This window comes from Herpailurus yagouaroundi, unplaced genomic scaffold (assembly GCF_014898765.1).
Source record: "Herpailurus yagouaroundi ecotype Mexico unplaced genomic scaffold, PumYag 162, whole genome shotgun sequence".
Classification (NCBI taxonomy): Eukaryota; Metazoa; Chordata; class Mammalia; order Carnivora; family Felidae; genus Herpailurus; species Herpailurus yagouaroundi.
The window spans coordinates 29,123,558-29,141,702 of NW_024412403.1; the positions used below are offsets into that span (position 1 = coordinate 29,123,558).

An 18,145-nucleotide genomic window follows, 5' to 3' on the forward strand; every position below is an offset into this window, starting at 1 on the left:
TACATATGTGTGTGTATTTGTCTTTATGTTCAACTCTTGCCTCAGTATTAGAAGTCTATGTAACTAAAAATGAATAATTAACTTAATGGGAAATAACATCTATGAGTATCTTCAGTGTGTTGGGCATCATGTAAGGATTTTATAAAGACTAGCTCATTTAAACTTCAAAGTTAAGGAAACTGTGAACTCCAATAGGATCCTGAGATGAGCAGTCACTGATGGTAAATATTTGTGAGAAGTAACACTTGTAATTCTTCTTTGCATCCAAAACGGTGTCTGGTCCATAGTACATGCTCAATAAATACTTGTTGAAAGAACTGTGAATGTGTCAGTGAATGAATTATATAATTCCAAAAGAATATATTAGAATTTAAAAAAATGACTAACATTTAATCAAAGTTGAGCACTGTATGCATGACCCTAGACAAGTCAATTTACCATTTGGGATCTCAGTTTATTCATCTGCAAATCAAAGGTCAGATCTCATCAGCTCTGTAGTCTTAAAGGTTCACCATGGGATTTACACCATCCTTTACTGCCAATCAGTTTTCTCTGGTGCAGAAACACCTTTCACATTTCCATTAGTTAGGCAACAACAATTCCTGATATGTTCACTTCATTTTTCCTTTTGGCTTTGTGATTTGAAAGTAAGATTTAAAAACCAATAATGCAAGAAACAGACACATATTAGATTCAACCCCAAAGGACAGTCGACCATAACCACCGAATGAAAATAGAAATACAGCATTTAGTATCCAAAATTTCTTTTAAGTGGCCCCTTTTCTTTCTTCATTTTGATTTTTTTTTAAATTTGACTTAATTTTACCTTGTTTCACAGTTAGGTGAAAATGCTTTACCCCTACAGTCTACTGTCATCTACTTGAATAATAATACATTTTGGACATATTCTTCACTTTCTGTTGGCCCGTTTGTAATACGTTGCCCGCATTTCATCCTTTATTTTCCTAACAATTGCCAGGGGTAAAAATTAAATTAAACCACAAACTCCCTAGTGAATGAAAGGTAAAACTAATGATTAGTGCTTGATTTAGGGGATAATGAAATGAAGGCTAAAAGGAACAAGTTTTGCTTGGTATTTATGGCAAGTGTCAAATTAATGTACTAGACAGAATCATTTCACTGACTCTCTGAAATGGTATCTTCTTTTTGGAGTTTAGAGTAACACACACACACACACACACACACACACACACATAGATGTAGTTCTAAAAATAAATGTATATCTAGTCTTTGACTTGCCCCTTTAGGAAAACAGGGTCTAAACTCTGAATACATAACCGTCTGCTTATGTAAGCAGCAGTCAGAATGGAAAGCAGCTGCTTTGAGGCTGGTGCAAGCAGTACTAAAAACTGCTTAACCAATTCAGTAGTAATCTATAACTAGGCAACATCCAGGGAACAGACATACTATTAAGTAGATGTTGCCCTGTTTGAGTAATCCCTTTCCTCCATATAATCGCACTTCAGACACACATTTAATGTGCTTGACTCTCCCTCCCTGTTGTAGGAAGGAGATTGCAGAAGCAAAACAACATTAACTTTTACATTTTAATAGGGATTAAGAGAACTTCTAACTAAAATCTTTTGTAACGTTTTTTTTTAAATGTTTATTTATTTTTGAGAGAGAGAGAGAGAGTCAGAGAGACAGAGTGCAAGCAGGGGAGGGGCAGAGAGAGAGGGAGACACAGAATCTGAAGCAGGCTCCAGGCTCCAAGCTGTCAGCACAGAGCCTGACGCGGGGCTCGAACTCACAAACTGTGAGATCATGGTCGGAGCCGAAATCAGACGCTTAACCGACTGAGCCACCCAGGTGTCCCTAAAATCTTTTTTTTTTTAAGGTTTTATTTATTTAAGTAATTTCCACTCCCAACATGGGGTTTGAAGTCACAATCAAGAATTGTAGCTCTTCAGACTGAGCCAGCTTGGTACCTGTCAAAATCTTTTTCAAAGTATCCATTACAAGAGAACTCTTCAACAAAAAATATCCAGGGCTTGCTTTGTAAACACATGTACTAAAATTGGAATGATACAGAAAAGATTAGCATGGCCCCTGTGCAAGGAAGACACACAAATCTGTGAAGCATTTCATTGTTTTAAAAATACTGATTCGAAGGGGCACATGTACCCCAATGTTTATAGCAGCATTATCAACAATAGCCGAATAATGGAAAGAGCCCAAATGTCCATCGACTGATGAATGGATAAAGAAGATGTGAGATACACACACACACACACACACTACACACACACACACACACACACACACACACACATACACACAATGGAATATTACTTAGCCATCAAAAGAATAAAATCTTGCCATTTGCAACAACATGGATGCAATTCAAACATATTATGCTAAGCAAAATGTCAGAAAAAGAAAAATACCATATGATTTCACTTATATGTGGAATTTAAGAAACAAAACAGATGAACACAGGGGAAGAGTAGGAAAAATAAGATAAAAACAGAGAGGGAGGCAAACCATAAGAGACTCTTAACTATACAGAACAAACTGAGGGAAGGTGGAAGCTGGAGGGAAGGTGGGTGGGGGGATGGGTTAAGTGGGTGATGGGCATTAAGGAGGACACCAGTTGTGATGAGCTCTGGGTGTTATTTGTATGTAAGTGATGAATCACTAAATTCTACCCCTGAAACCAAAAAATAAAAATAAAAAAATCTCCAAATCAAAGTGATTCATTACAAGTAAAAATTGGATAACCTGGTTTCCAATAAAACAGAATAAAGTAGATAGTCCCTAGAGAAGGTTATGGCAATATATGTCCTAAAAATAACCAATTGCTATTCCTGGTCTCACGAAATCCTTCAGTCTTGATCCAGATGTCTCCAAATCTCAGCTCAGAGCTGTGTCCCTTTTGCCACAATCCACAGACATATATTTGACCAGTTTTGTGTAGGCCCAACACCTAGTTGTATTAACTTAGCCAAGACTTTACCCAAGTGAAGCACGACACTGTGCTTGAATAATATGCCCCCTGTCCCAAACTCAAACACTTAGGGCTCAGTTGCACACAAGTTTTGTTAACCCTCTACAGTTAATCTTTTTGGTAGCATTTTTCATGTAGCACAAAATAAACTTTAGCATGTAAAAAAAATAAAATAATGAATTACTGATATAGTAAGTTAATTCAACAGTTCTGTGATTTGCATGATTAAAAAGAAAAAGGGGCACCTGGGAGTCTCAGTTGGTTAGACATCCAACTCTTGATTTTTGCTCAGGTCGTGATCTCACATTTGTGAGATCGAGCCCTGTGTCGGGCTCTGCCCTGACAGCATGAAGCCTCCCTTTCTCCCTGTCCCTCCCTCACTCTTTCTTTCTCTCACAGTAAATAAGTAAATTTAAAATTAAACAAAAACAAAAACAAAAACAGGGCGCCTGGGTGGCTCATTCGGTTAAGTGTCTGACTCATGGTTTCGGCTCAGGTCATGATCTCACATTTTGTGAGTCTGAGCCCCACATCAGGCTCCGTGCTGACAGTGTGGAGCCTGCTTGGGATTCTCTCTCTCTCTCTCTCTCTCTCTCTCTCTCTCTGCCCCTCCCCTGCTCACTCTCTCTGTCTCTTGCTTTCAAAAATAAGTAAACTCAAAACAATTAAAAAAAATAAAATAAAACAAAAAACAAAACAAAACAACACAAAAGATATCTAATGTTTCCCATCTTTCTTATTGCAGATCGACATTTTGTATTGGTTAACTCTATACTAGACCTCTCTTATACCCGGAAAAGGTGGGATATGTTTTCAAGAGTCCAGGACTTGCAATCAGAAGAAAGTTACCTAAACCCATACAACAAATTCATGAGACTCAGAACAGTAGATTCTGATTATTGAAACATATTTGACCCAGATTTTGTAGGTTATACGAACATGGAAGCTAGCTATATTCCAAATATATGTGACAGGAAAATATAACTACAAAGACAGATGGCCGTCCTCTCTCCTAATGACCCTCACAAAGTTGGTGTGGTTGCCAGTTACAGTGAAAGGAACACGGTTGGCTTCTAGGCTTATGTGTGGAGACATCCAGACCAAGACTGAAAGAATTTCTTAAAAAGACCATGGATAGAGATGGATTATTTTTAGGCTACATGATGACAAAGCATAAAGAATTAAAAGAGTGGTCAGTCTGATCAAACTCCTCAAAGGTCTTTCGATATCCCCACTCACCTCAGGGCTTGGTTCATGACTCCCACATATTCACCTCCACTTCCACCTATTTCCCACCAGACGTCTTCCTTGGGGTGATTCACAGGTATCTTAACTTAGCAAAGCCTGTTCCTCAAGTTCAGGGGCTGAGTTTCAGCACAGGGAATTTTCACTGACACTCTACTCAACAGTGGATTCAGGTAATTCAGATCATCCTTGAGAGATAAATCTTGATAAAAACACAATAAGAGTTAAAGAAATGGCCCCCTCAGTTACTCTGTAGGGGAGAAATTATGCTGGATTTGGCAGTGCTCGGATTAACACCATCAACCATTGGAATAATAAAACCATTTTTCCTTTTTCTGATTTTTCATTCACTACTCTTCCCAATCTCTGCATTTGTGTTTTTCCTTCTATGTGGAACATTGGTTCCAAGATTCTTTACTACACAAATCCCTTCCATACCGATCAAACCTCTCTACAATATGCTCTGTTGCCTATGACATAGTAGATGTTCAAAAAGCACTTTGAACATCAAAAACATTAATGGTTTTTGAATGAAGGAAAAAATGAACGATAACAAGAAAATCTGGAAGGTTCTTAAAGGTGTCTTGGAGCAGTTTAAGCTCTTTCAAGGATGGTGAAAGATGTGGCGACATTTCTTCCCCGAAAAGTGTAAGGGATTTTACACAACATTCAGTTGCTCTGAAGAGAAAGGCCAGATGAATCACAGGTGTATTTCAACACACTCAGTGTATTGTGATAGATTAAACTTTCTTAAAGGAAGGTACTGTGTGATGTAATTGGATACTCTGGCTTGTATCTCTCCCCTTGGTGTCAGTAGGTTGATGGGGTATGAAAAGTTGAGGTTATGAGGATTTAGTTGCATGGTTTTTGTTTTTTGTTTTTTGTTTTTTACTTAAAAGACATGCTTTGTTAAAGGCCAGGGCTTAGAATAAGGTATAAGCCCTAGTTAATAAAGGAAACACTCTACATTTCTCAAAGTTAGAAACATTACAGGAGGAAGAAAAACTTGAACCCAGATTCTATGACATAGTACTAAAATGCAAGGGGGAAACACCAGTCATTTTAGTAGGAAAAGGCAAACTGATCTGTGTTTGGAATATACTCAAAGATGAACCATACTTGAATTCTCCTTCTGATTTCTTAGAGTAGTATTATTTTATTTTATTTTATTTTATTTTATTTTATTTTATTTTATTTTATTTTATTTTATTTTATTTTTTATTTTTCAGGAAGTTTCTAATTTTGAGAATGCCAAACCAAAAAGAAAGTAAGTCAAGTTTACTTTGAAAACTTTCTGTTCTCTTAGTTCTATAATGCTGAACGGAGTATTTTAGTGGTTTTCCTGTCAAAGTGTGCTTTAAAAAATTGTCGTGCACAAATCTAGATTGGTTTTACTTTGCTACCATTTCTCTGTTTATGCTGATGCATAGGAAACCTGTGCTGTGACATTCCTGTACACAAGGATGTGAAAATTCAATTTCTAGAAGAAGAAACATGTGTTTAAACTAGGCTCAGATTAAAGTGGGAGCCTCCTCCAAAACACGCTTCTATTGGTGACCTGTTAATCTTCTGAAGAGTTCTTCTAATCCAAATAAAAATGTGTTTGCAAAGAGATTTGGGTTATTTCGGTCAGGCTTGGTTTTACAGTCAGCACAGCAAGCTGCCGGAGGATGTGATACACACATGTTGCATAAGGTAATGGGATTTTAACTAACACATAGGAAATACATAGGGGCCGGAAGTTGGTGTATGGGGAAATTTCCAGATTGGTTGCTGATGATACAGAATAGCTTCCTTGCACTCTGGAATGGTCTGAGACCAAATTGTTAACAGGTGAAATTCTCTCCAGATGTAGTCTTTCTGGACAGCCTTGCTTTCCTGCCCCCAAGGCATTCTCTGCTTTCCTAGGCTTTCCTCCCCTTCCTGCTTTCTCCCAGGAAGGATATAAAATACATCCATAGTAAGTAGGTAATTGGATGATTAACAGCTTAGAGTACCTGCTAGGCAAGGGTAGTTGTATTTTAGCCACAGTTAAGTACTTAAACTTCGCAAGTGGCATTTTAAACCTGAGCTGGAGTGAAGAAGGAGCTTTTTTGGCAGTGTTCTCTCAGGCTTAAAAACTGCCGTGCCAATGTAGTTTTTTTATTCTATTCACGGATAAGGAACTCACCAATTCCAAATAAAATACTTAAATGAGATTACAGCCATTGGCCTATGATTGATGCTTCTATAGATTAGAGGATACCAAAACATGGAGGGGCAGATGGGGAATGGGTGAGGGGGAAGCTCCTGATGCTGACCGAATTAGAATTTTCCAAAATCCGTTAATGTGCTCCTTGGAATCCAACCACATAAAATCAAACTGAAGGCTCTTGAGTTTCTTAATTCTTTTGTCCACCACTCCTCTAAAAGGAACAACATCTCATGTTGTTATGCACCCACTTCACCTTAGGATAGTATAAATAGCTGTTTTGAATACTTACTATTTGCTAAGAGGTGTCCTCAGTGTTTGCATTAAAAAAATAAAGAACAAACCAAAATAAAATGGTAAAGAAAAAAATTATATATGCAGGTTTTTTCTGAGCTTAAGATGAACTTGGCTTTAATTTAATGACTACCAAGAATAAAAATAGTGGAAAACACTTAAGCTGTAACAAAGTTAACTGTAGGTACAGGACATGTGTGTGTTCATCGAGCGCACAAAATAATTAACATGATTGAGTCAGCATAGTCCTATCCTCTCTCTTTTAGACATTTTATTATGGAGATTTTTAATCATACACGAAAAATGAAATAATAATGAACTCCCATCACCAAGCCTGAACAGGTATCAATCTATAGTCAAACTTGTTTAATTTCTACCCATTTGACTCCCCAGCCCTTCAATCTCCACTATTTTTTGTTAAAGCTGATCCCAGACATGTAATTTCATGTCTTGATGCAAAAGCAAGTTAAAAAGCAAGCACTGTATTTTTAAAAACATAACTACGTAACCACCACTGCACTAGAACAAAAAAAGAAAGATTGCATAATATGACCAAATATATAGTCATTGTTAAATTTTTTCTGATAGTCGCAAGTGCTTTTTTTAATAGTTTACTTGAATCATGATCCAAACAGGATCTATGCAATGCATTTGGTTCATGTCTCTTAATTCATAGGTCCTTCTCTATTGATTTGTTGAAGAAACTGGATTGTTTGTTCTGAGGAATTTTCCATATTTTTGAATTTTGCTGATTGCATCATTGTGGTATTTAAAAAAAAAAAAAAACTTTTTCTTTTATCCTCTATGTTTCCTGTAATTTTTTAGTTAGATCTCAAGGCTTGATAATGTTCAAGTTTGATATATGTATATATATTTTAAAAGTAGGTCATCGGTGACTATATACTTCCTGTTGCATTACACTGGAAGCCCATATATCTGGTTGTCTCTATTTTTATGACTGTGAATTTGCTTAGTGGGTTCAGATGGTATCTGGTTGATCCATCCAGTACAGTTGCCCATCAGCCTTTCAATTAAAAGTTTTAACAGCGATTGTTGATTATTGCTTAGATCTATTGTTTCATTAGGGATTGTATATGATTATACTCAATTTCTATCATTCTTTCTGTATTTATTGAACAGAAGTATTTCAAAAAGAGCTTTTCCACATTAACTGTTGACCAGTTTGAGACACTTTCATGTAAAAATGGCCCACTTTTTTTGTGTGTGGGTTTTATGAATGTTGCATGGAAATTTCCAGGCCAAGATTGTACTTATATTAACTGCACTTTGCCAGCTAGGGTCAGAAAAATTCAGGGCCATATATAGACCTTAGTTAGAGGTAGAATTATTTCTGCTCTCAAAGGTATTGCAAATATGTCTAAGTGATCTAATTTCTGTCTGATTAAAAATGTTATTTACTAGATGTAGACTTAAATATGTTTCTTTTATTCTTCTAGGTCAATCCGGAGATCTATGTCTGAAAACAAAGGATTTGGTTAGTAATTTATAAGATTACTCATGCAGATAATATGTTTTGTTTCCTTAAAAGTTCTTTTCTTGGGGCACCTGGGTGGCGCAGTCGGTTAAGTGTCCGACTTCAGCCAGGTCACGATCTCCCGGTCCGTGAGTTCGAGCCCGCGTCGGGCTCTGGGCTGATGGCTGGGAGCCTGGAGCCTGTTTCCGATTCTGTGTCTCCCTCTCTCTCTGCCCCTCCCCCGTTCATGCTCTGTCTCTCTCTGTCCCAAAAATAAACGTTGAAAAAAAAATTAAAAAAAAAAAAAAGTTCTTTTCTTCTGCTCCTTCCATAAAGCAACAATAAGTGATTAATGGAAGTCAAATTGAGTTGTCTTTGAAGTCTATAGAAGAAATTTTTTAAAAGGAATGTGGTTCCACTCTAACTGTAAATGGCTAAGACAAAGAAATCATTGATTTATTCAGAACAATATCCTTTTACATTAAAAATATAATTCTCTTTGATGGTTTATTGGATGATTATCTTCCAGTTTCCCAACTTTAGCTTGGCCGACCATGGTCAAGGTGACCTCTTCAATATCTTTTTAGATATATGAATCTAAGAGTGAACAAAAAACAAATAAAAAATGCTTGTATTACAAAAGACTCTTCAAACACCGGACCTTTTCTGTTTTTGTGATTACAGTATCTGTAGTACTAATAAAGGCAATTGGCTTAATTTCTATCTTAATTCTGAAGCAAATATCTAATTCTATTAATCACTTTTAGAAAGCTAATGGATAATGGCTCTCCTTCTCTTGCAGAGTATAGTGTCACTGGTTATAAAATAGTCACAGTGACAAAACATCTGGATTATTCAGTCAATAATTTATTTTTATGCATTTTGTCAAACTTGTGGGTGCCCTTTCTCCCCAGCAGAGTTTAAGAGCTGGATGCTCAAACTCCTTTCCCTGTCTTTACAAAAGCCTGTCTTCTAGGTAGGCTCTGAAAAGCTCATTCAGACCAAAGTGGTAATCATCAATGGATGCAGCTTCCAAGGGTGTCTGTATTTTAATCAGGTCTCATATTCTTCCAGTGGCAGCGTCCACAGGGGCTATTGTCCTATGTCACTAGTTAAGACTCTATAGGCAATTGGTCATTTTGAGTATCATCCCTGATTTAAATAATGCATAATCTTAAATAAAAGAAAGTAAGGCACTGTTTTGTTTTCCATCTAGATTTATTCTCATAGCATGCTATGTGGTTTCTAAACACAAAGCTGTAGGTGTTTCCATCCCAACATATTTCTTGATGCTGGACTGCCTTCCCCATAGTCAAATATGAGAGCAAAAAGTGACTTTATAAACAGCACAGGTATGCTGACTTTGTTTCCATGAGATGCTTTGGTTGCATTATGTCAAATTTACTTTTCCAATATGATAACACAGCATGTGGAATGATTCATCTTTGGTAAGGAGATTAGAAGGGATTCTTAACTCTTCATTCTGGTGCAGTCTGGTCCTTCACAGTGTGCCCAGGCCCTGCTGCAGGTGTTGGGAGGACAGGGCTGAGCAAGTTATTGTTCTTCCACTCAAGATCTCACATTAGAGTTTCTTGAAACTATCACAGCTCAATGGACTCTGTACACACTTAGTCATTTTGTTGAAAATGATGAGGAATGTGGAGGGTGGGGACATTTGAACTTATTTATTCGAAAAAATAAATTAAAAAAAGAAGAAATACTTCAAAGAATAATGTAATCAGAAACTACCAACAAGTATTTCAATAGCACCATTCTACCACATATGTGTGGGTCCTTGTAGTTCATGGAAATAAATTGGAGCCCACAGGCCACTTGGGGTTGTCCACCACGGAGTAGAACTCTCCATTTTGGAGAGCTCTCTTATCACTTTCCAAGTTACAATTGTGTGCTGATCTTGTTCTGATTTTAAATTTCTTACACTTACTGGACAGATGTTACCGTGAATTCTGCTAACCAATCCTCTGCTTTTTTAGAAAGGAAAATAGCGAATGACACAACCTGGCAAGAACCCAGCAAGCCAGAGAATGATTCCCACATCAGAAGACTCAGTCAGCTAAAAGGTAATTGTTAAATTTAGTTCAGCTGACTTTGCATTTTCCCAAAGTAGTTCAAAGGGCAGGTAAGAAAAATTTACATCTTTCTCTATTAAAATAAGCTGGGCATTGTGGTCTACTTAAAAGGGAAAAACAACTAGAATAGAGAGGACGTATTGTTAATAGCATATATACATGTGATACGTGTGTGTGTCTACATGTGCATAGATACATACAGACATATAAAAAGGAAGTGGAATCTAATTAGGTTGCCTGTTGAAGAATCAATTGCAAATAATATTTGAAAGTCTTTAATGTCTATAAGAATTTTATGATGTATTAAACATCACCACATAGAAAAACCCTCTAAAAATAACATCAGTATATCAATAGTTATTACATTTAGGTTTTCCTTAAAAAATGCAAAAGAATAATCTCAACTACTAATACAAAATTATATCATTTCATAACTTAAAAATTCCCAAGAAGCAAAAATCAGCAGCCTGGTAAAAAAATTTATTAATGATAAATGACTTCATAATTATAATTATTTAACTTTGGGAAGGCAATGAAGAAAACAGGAAGTCTTAAGAGTTCACGAAGATGGGGGCGCCTGGGTGGCTTGGTCGGTTAAGCGTCCGACTTTGGCTCAGGTCATGATCTCACGGTCCGTGAGTTCGAGCCCGCGTCGGGCTCTGTGCTGACAGCTCAGAGCCTGGAGCCTGTTTCGGATTCTGTGTCTCCCTCTCTCTCTGGCCCTCCCCTGTTCATGCTCTGTCTCTCTCTGTCTCAAAAATAAATAAATGTTAAAAAAAAAAATTAAAAAAACAAAAAGAGTTCACGAAGATGAACAACAGCATAAAAAGTTATCTGCTTGGTATTCTCCTTCTGTAGTTACTGGAACAAGAAATTCTTGATTATATTAGTTACTGATTAAGAATTTCCAGTTTTTAATTACAAATATTTTTAATATCTTGGGAGGAAGGAAATTATAATGCATTTTTATCACTAGGAGCTTAATAATTTGATTTTATATTCTGTTCAGATCTCACCTTTTGTTTAACACTGCTCTTAGATTTACAAAGTAATTATTTATGAAAATAATTTATTTTGAAACATTTCAGTTTTATTCAAGATTATGTAACATTTTGCTGAATAAATTTAACTGAATTTTTAAATATTTACAATTTATTGTAAATAAATTGGTGAAACATTTGGGATTTAGATATTTTCTTTTCTTTTTTTTTGACCTAAACCGAAATCAAGAGTCAGATGCTTAACCAATTGAGTTACCCAGGCACCCCCTAGATATTATCTTTTAATCACAACAGAGGAAATGTGTTAATAATATCATGTTTTTATTGGATTCTATCTTCACCCCAAGGATGCCAGCTATCTTCATTCACACTCTCTGTAGATTAGTCAAACACTCATCCACATCACCCATCCGTGTATCCCTTTAATAAACACGTGCGATTTTTAGATTATTGGGTATTGACCTATGGATCAAGAAGTTATAATTGCACTATAAATTATTTTTAGTTATAGATTTTGCCACAAATGTCTTCAAGAATTCTATTCGCTAAAACTACCTTTCTGAGATTTTTTGTTTGTTTGTTTTGTTTTAATTGAGGAGTCATAGGCAGGTGATTCTATTACAGCTACTCTGAAGAAAAAAATCTTGGTTTAAAATGCGGCGTTCCTGATTAGTGATGTGTTCTTTGCCAGAGAAGAATAACAAACAAGAAATCCTTTACAGAAAGCTTCTTAGCTTTGGTTTCGCGGATTCTTGAGCCACCCTATATCCTGTGTGTGTGTCTGTGCCTGAGTGAGTGTGTGTGTGTGTGTGTGTGTGTGTGTGTGTGTGTGTGTGTGGTGTGTGTCTAAAAGTTCAACTGGCATTTCAGCGGTAGCAGCTGAGTCACAGGACATTTCTTAGGGATTAATGCTGTGCTAGGGAGAGTTGATGGCCTGAGACCAAGGCTGTCGGTGCCACTGTAAATTGAGGGGAGAAATTCAGTGGGGAGGGAGGGCCACACGTTGTGGACTTGGATTTTATGGGTGGGGTAGCTTCATTTGGAAAGCTCAGAGTATTTCTAGGCAATTAGTGCCCTACACATCAACCCATAATATTTCTTTCTCATTTTAAACACTACTTTTCAACTGCTAATTGGATAATTACTTCAGAGAGGTTTACTGTGTCTGAGGATAGGCAGTCTGTGAGGTTTAGTGAGATGAAGGCCGGAAGGTGCATCGTTGTTACCATCCAGAGCCCTTTAGTTTATTGAACACGAATGATGACATTTTAAAGACAGCCGCAATAAAATAGAAGAAAATATATAGGGAATTAAATAGTAGGAGTGGCAAAACTCCCAAAGAATCTGTTACAAACACTAAGACCAAAAAAAAAAAAAAAAAAAAAAAGGGGGTATTTCTCTCAATTTCAATTTCAAAATGGTATTTATACATGACATATATTAACAAATTAATTATAAACATGTTATAAACATAATATGTATATAAACATAACATATAAGCAAATTATAAACATAATTAACAAATTAATATATTAATTTTAGGCCGAAAGACTATTGGGCCTGATGAAAGAAACGTCCACAGGCTATGTTTAGCCAAGGATTTGTGCCTGGTGTTTTAATCCACAAAGATATTCACATAGCTTGATAAAAGACTATGTTGTGTCAGTTAAGACAAAATTTATCAGAATAAGTTGAGTGCCAGAAGCATAATATTTTTAGTTTATCTAGTCCATTTCCTTCTTATAAGAAGAGTTTTATCTAAACCTCCATCTGTGCTGTTAAAAGAGACTACATCTGTAAAATAAATGCAGGATAAATTGAGTGCTCAGGACTTTATGACTGAAGCATTGGCAAAGTGTAGGTATGAAGGAAAATTAATCTGTAATTCATATTAATTGTATTTTCAGCATCACAAACAGGCAGAATATTCATCATGTACATATTTTAGTAAATTAAAATCAAATTTAAAGTTTTCAAATTTATTTTGGCCTTAGGTTTACAAAGGAAATAAAAGTCTGAAAAGAACAAACTTTGAAATCTGTGAATTGGAGTTTACCTAAGATCAAGTTTTGATTTAAATAAAGACAGTATCCAGAACAAGGTTTTCACATTTAATGTCAGAAAGTACAAACGATAAAAACAAAGCAATTTTTTTTTTAAATAATAAAAAGGACGCAGAACATATCTGGAGATTTTTCAAGTGGTGTGACCACGACAGACTATTCCATAAAACGTAAAATATGCCCCAAATAATTGACCTGTTAGTAAAGGAAGTGAGGGGTAGATAAGGTCAAGAAAGATGGTTAGTATTGAAAGGAATATTAATTTCGCCCATACTGTGTGAAATTATCTTAAAAATACCCTTTTCATGTGATTTTGATGAGATTCATTATCCAAAAAACCTAGCAGAGGAGGGATGTAGTTAGGGCCTTCCAGTTTAGCACTTGAATTGCCATTCCTTTGAAACCTTTCCTGAATTCTAGTCAATATTATTGTTTGGCCAGCCTCTTCAGAGTAAGCATGTAAATATTTTGACTTAATTTTTCCAAACCTTATTAATTCTCTTTCTTTGTTGGCCTGATACCTTCTCATTCAAGATGGCAAATGTATAAAGTCGCAAACATATTTACCATTCTGTTTAATTTTCAGGGACCACAATCTAATTTAAAAATGATTCCTCGGGAAGCTTGGGTGACTCAGTTAGTTAAGCATCCAATTCTTGATTTTGGCTCAGGTCATGAACTCACAGGGAGATTGAGCCACACATCAGGCTCTGTGAGGACAGTGCGGAGCCTGCTTGGGATTCTCTCTCTCCCTCTGTCTCTGCTCCTCGCCCCCCTCAAAATAAATAAATAAATATTTAAAAATAAATAAATAAAAATTGTTTCCCTGGAGCCTGTAATTTAACTCTGGTTAGACTGGATTACATGAGGAGTGACAGAGAGAAGCCCTATTTCACAGCCGAACATCTACACGCTCATCCTGTGGGGATAAACTCCTTGAGAAAAGGCCACTATAAGTGGACCTCTTCCAAGGAGGTCTTTCTGAATTGAGTGATGAGAATGTTCAGCATCCTGGTGTTTTGTACAAATGAATCTCCCTTTAATTCTTTAGGGGAGTTCTTACTAGGATGATAGTTGCTTGAGTATGGTCAGAAATATCTTCATTAGAATCACCTAAAAGCTGATTAGAAATATTGCTTTTTTACCTAATCTCATTTCTTCCCTGCATCTGAATTTGAGGGGCAGTTGGAGTCTGAATGTTTATGTTGAATGGTGCATTCCTATGTATACTATTGCTTGTGACTCACTTATGTAGTTTATGCATGTTCTGATAATCTTTTTGCTGCAAACTACCGCAAAACTTTTTTGAAATAAAAATATTTATTTATTTATTTATTTTTGAGAGGCAGGGAGGGGCGGAGAGAGAGGGAAACTTAATCCCAAGTAGGTTCCGCACTGTCAGCCCAGAGTCTGACGTGGGGCTCAAACTCACAAACCGTGAGATCATGACCTGAGTTGAAGTCAAGAGTCGGATGCTTAACAGACTGAGTCACCCAGGTGCCCCAAACTATCCCAAAACTTAAGGGCATCAAACAACATTTTATTAGGCTCGTGGATTTTGTGGGTCAGGAATCTATTCAAGACAAGTGCTTCATGATATCTGAAGCTTCTTCTGAAAAGACTTGCCTGACTGGGGAGGACTCCAATGTCTGGTGGCTGGAATCATCTAGAATCTTTTTCACCTGTATATTTGGCACCTGTTCTGGGATAACTTGAAGGCTGGGCTCAGTGGAGACTTTTGACTGGAGAACAATGTGTGGCCTCTCCAAGAGACACAAGCTTTCTTCAGGCCAAGAGCTGGGTTGCAAGAAGGAGGGACACGAAAGGGAGCCTCACACATCATGGAGGAAGTGTCTGGAAAGTGAGCATCCCAGATGATCAAAGCAGAAGCTGTATGGCTTCTTCTGACTTAGTTTGGGGGCTTACAAATGATCATTTACATTGCATTGTCCTGTGACAAGTGAGTTACTGAGACTAGCTCAATTCAGTAAGAAGAGGCATGCCAAGTTCATATTGCAGAATATGTGGTATGAGAGATATTTTGGTGGCCATTTTTGGAAAGCACAACTACATATTGCCTAATTCATCCACTGCAACTCTTTTGCTACGTAGGACCAAATTGCTTCCGTTTTTATAAATATTCTCTTGTCGGGTAATATTTGGGAGATTACAAATAGATGAAAGTGTATAAGACCACAAAACAAATGGCTAATCTTCATAAAATACAATTTTTCCGGTGGCTCTTCCTTAGTCCAACACCCTCAAAGGTCTTTCATTGTCTGCAGCAGAGGCCACATACTGGTAGCCGTGTAACTGAAGTTATTCTGAGAAAAAGTCTGTTTGGACCATACAGTATTTTAAAAATCAGGAAATTTTACATGAATATCCATGTATTTATACCGACAATCCTGAGCTCAAAGTCTGAGGTGATTTCAGTTGGGAAAGCTGAGAGCAATGGTGACTCTTCAGCTCACCACATGTCTCCCATTATCTCCTTGACGAAATTCACATCATTTAGTTAAATTACTTATTTGAGTTCTGCAGATATATTTATATGTGCAACATTGGTCTAGTAGGTTATGTCCAAATTCCTCGACCTGGCACTCAAGGACTATTAAAATGTTACTTTATTTACTCTTCCAGCCCTACCTCCTTCTATGCTATATTCAGAATTGCCTATCATTTGACCAGTTTCAATCTCTACACTTAATTAAATATGTTCCACTTATTCCACACTGTAGGTTAGCGTTCATAGCACTGCTTCTACATTTGTCATTTTGCTTTTTCTTCTACCTTTCCAAACTACATCCACGCTTCAAGCTTCCACTGGGGCCCTACCTCTCCCAGGAATACCCTGAGTCATAGTGATCCGTCCCCACAGTAGCATCTGAATCACTCATTTTCCTACTTTGCATTGTTACATAAGCGATGTAAATGCTTTGTGCACACTCCTGTGCTGCTTCCGGATTCTAGAGTAGAGGTGACCACTTTACTGTTCTTTTCCCATACCCAGAAGGATAATTATAGAGGGAGTTCTCCAAAATTCATGTTAAAGGAATCCAAAAAGGGGAGAGATGAAAAGGAATGAAGGAACAGAGCACAGATTTTTTTTTTCCTGAATACAAATCCTTAAAAAAAAATAATAATAAGTTGCCAAAACTGCTTCTGGCATCCCGACACTGTAATGGAAAATCTTGCTTCAAAGAGCCAGCTCACAAAACCAGCTCGTTTTAACTTTTAAGTATTTTCTGGAATCCTTTGTGGTTACTCTGATTTTAAATATTGTTAGTGATGTAAACAACTCTGAGACTGAGCTGGGAATTTGAACTATCTTTTTAAGAGAGCCAAGATGGGGATTTGGAGGACAACTTGCCCGTGTTTTTCAGTGTGTGTGGAGGGTAGGTCTTGTTGGCGGCTTTCTCCCCCAGTGAATATGAGAACAAGGAACAGTGGGAAACTGAAGCAGTGATTGCACATGAATAGTGAAGGTGAGAGGGAAAGTCACTGGCCTTGTGGCCAGGTGGTTTCTGTAGTTTCAGTTTCCTCATCCAAGCGGGTTGGATTAAGTGAGGTGTAGAGGGCTACCCTCTTTTAGCGCATGTGCATTTCAGATTTACATACAAGGAGCCCCTCTTCCAGAGCCTGGAAGGGAAATGTTGGAAGATTTCATGTAGCTGCAAGCTAACGGACACCACATTCGAAAGCTTTTGCAAAAGCATACATAGAACAATTTCAACACAAATAATCCATGTTGACAAGACATAAGCTAATGAAGCTCAAAATGCCAGAGGTGGAAAACTTAGTTTAATAGAAACAGGTGAGGAGATAACTTCGTGGAATCTAGCATGTTGCAGTTAGACGTGGCTTTAGTAGCTAGTATGCTACTCTTTTATTACTGAGAGGGAAACTGAGTCCCACAGAGGTTCCATGGCGTGCTCAGATACACAGATGGCCAACAACATTCTTCATTTTTGTTGGTGGTGGTGTTGTTAAATTTGTATTTTATTTTGATCTGTTTCTTGTGAGAATAACATATCCTTAGGAAAATAAAACATTTATGATCTAGACAATGTAGTACCTTAACAGACTAAACGAAACTATAATGAGTATTAAATTGCACTTAAACTTTTAAAATCCTGTAATTTCTGATGATGTATATATAACATTTATCTCTTTTCATAGATCTAAATGAAGAGGATTTTCTTTTGAGTAATTACATGCATACTTTTCAAGGAAAAAAACCACAAGGCATTTCCTGTCAGGTAATGTGAACAATCAACACTTGGTGTGGTGTTTTGTGAACATCATCTTGTTATTGAGCTCTGTAATACTCTAGATGTAGTGTCCAATACTTAGCCTTGTAACTATTTTATCTTTAGTTATTGTAGGTTGTTTTGTAGTTGATACGCTTATATCTCTGTGAATTGGAATATAAATGAAAGCGTTCACTGATGCCTTGAGTTGATAAGCCATTTTGATTATGCAAAACATCATGCTCTACAGCCTTTTGATAAGTAACTCTAAACCTGTTAAGTTAATGTACTGGGATTTTCTCTGACAAGACCTATGTTAAGTGCTGAGAACTGTCTGGCAACCTTTAGTGAGGGGCATGTCCCTTATGTTTTTACGTTTGATATAAAAGCATATACTATTATTTCTGACATATCCCTTATAAATTGCATTAGTTAGCCCAGGAGTTCAGGCAATTAAGAATGTCTGAACCTCGGGCCTCCCTGATAGTAATAATAATATAACATTAATTAACAGCCAAATAGTTGCTATTCACCCTGCAATGAAAAATAGTATGTGCGTCAGTCGG

General features: G+C 36.8%; 1 protein-coding gene and 1 non-coding gene across 5 annotated transcripts in view; both read left to right on the forward strand.

The window, feature by feature from the left end:
• SAMSN1 (SAM domain, SH3 domain and nuclear localization signals 1) overlaps nt 1-18,145 on the forward strand; it is a 139,996-nt gene that overhangs the window by 19,084 nt on the left and 102,767 nt on the right. For 2 of the 4 annotated variants that reach the window (XM_040484163.1, XM_040484166.1), the window contains exons 3-6: nt 5,443-5,480; nt 8,156-8,193; nt 10,167-10,253; nt 17,509-17,588. In XM_040484163.1, coding sequence (XP_040340097.1) covers nt 5,443-5,480; nt 8,156-8,193; nt 10,167-10,253; nt 17,509-17,588 — 243 coding nt within the window. Of the gene's footprint in view, nt 1-5,442; nt 5,481-5,842; nt 5,909-8,155; nt 8,194-10,166; nt 10,254-17,508; nt 17,589-18,145 lie in introns of those variants that run through there. The other 2 variants (XM_040484165.1, XM_040484164.1) reach the window with 2 other exon arrangements.
• LOC121036596 (U6 spliceosomal RNA) lies at nt 2,011-2,115 on the forward strand. Its single transcript, XR_005793409.1, has one exon. It is a non-coding gene; the product is annotated as a U6 spliceosomal RNA (small nuclear RNA).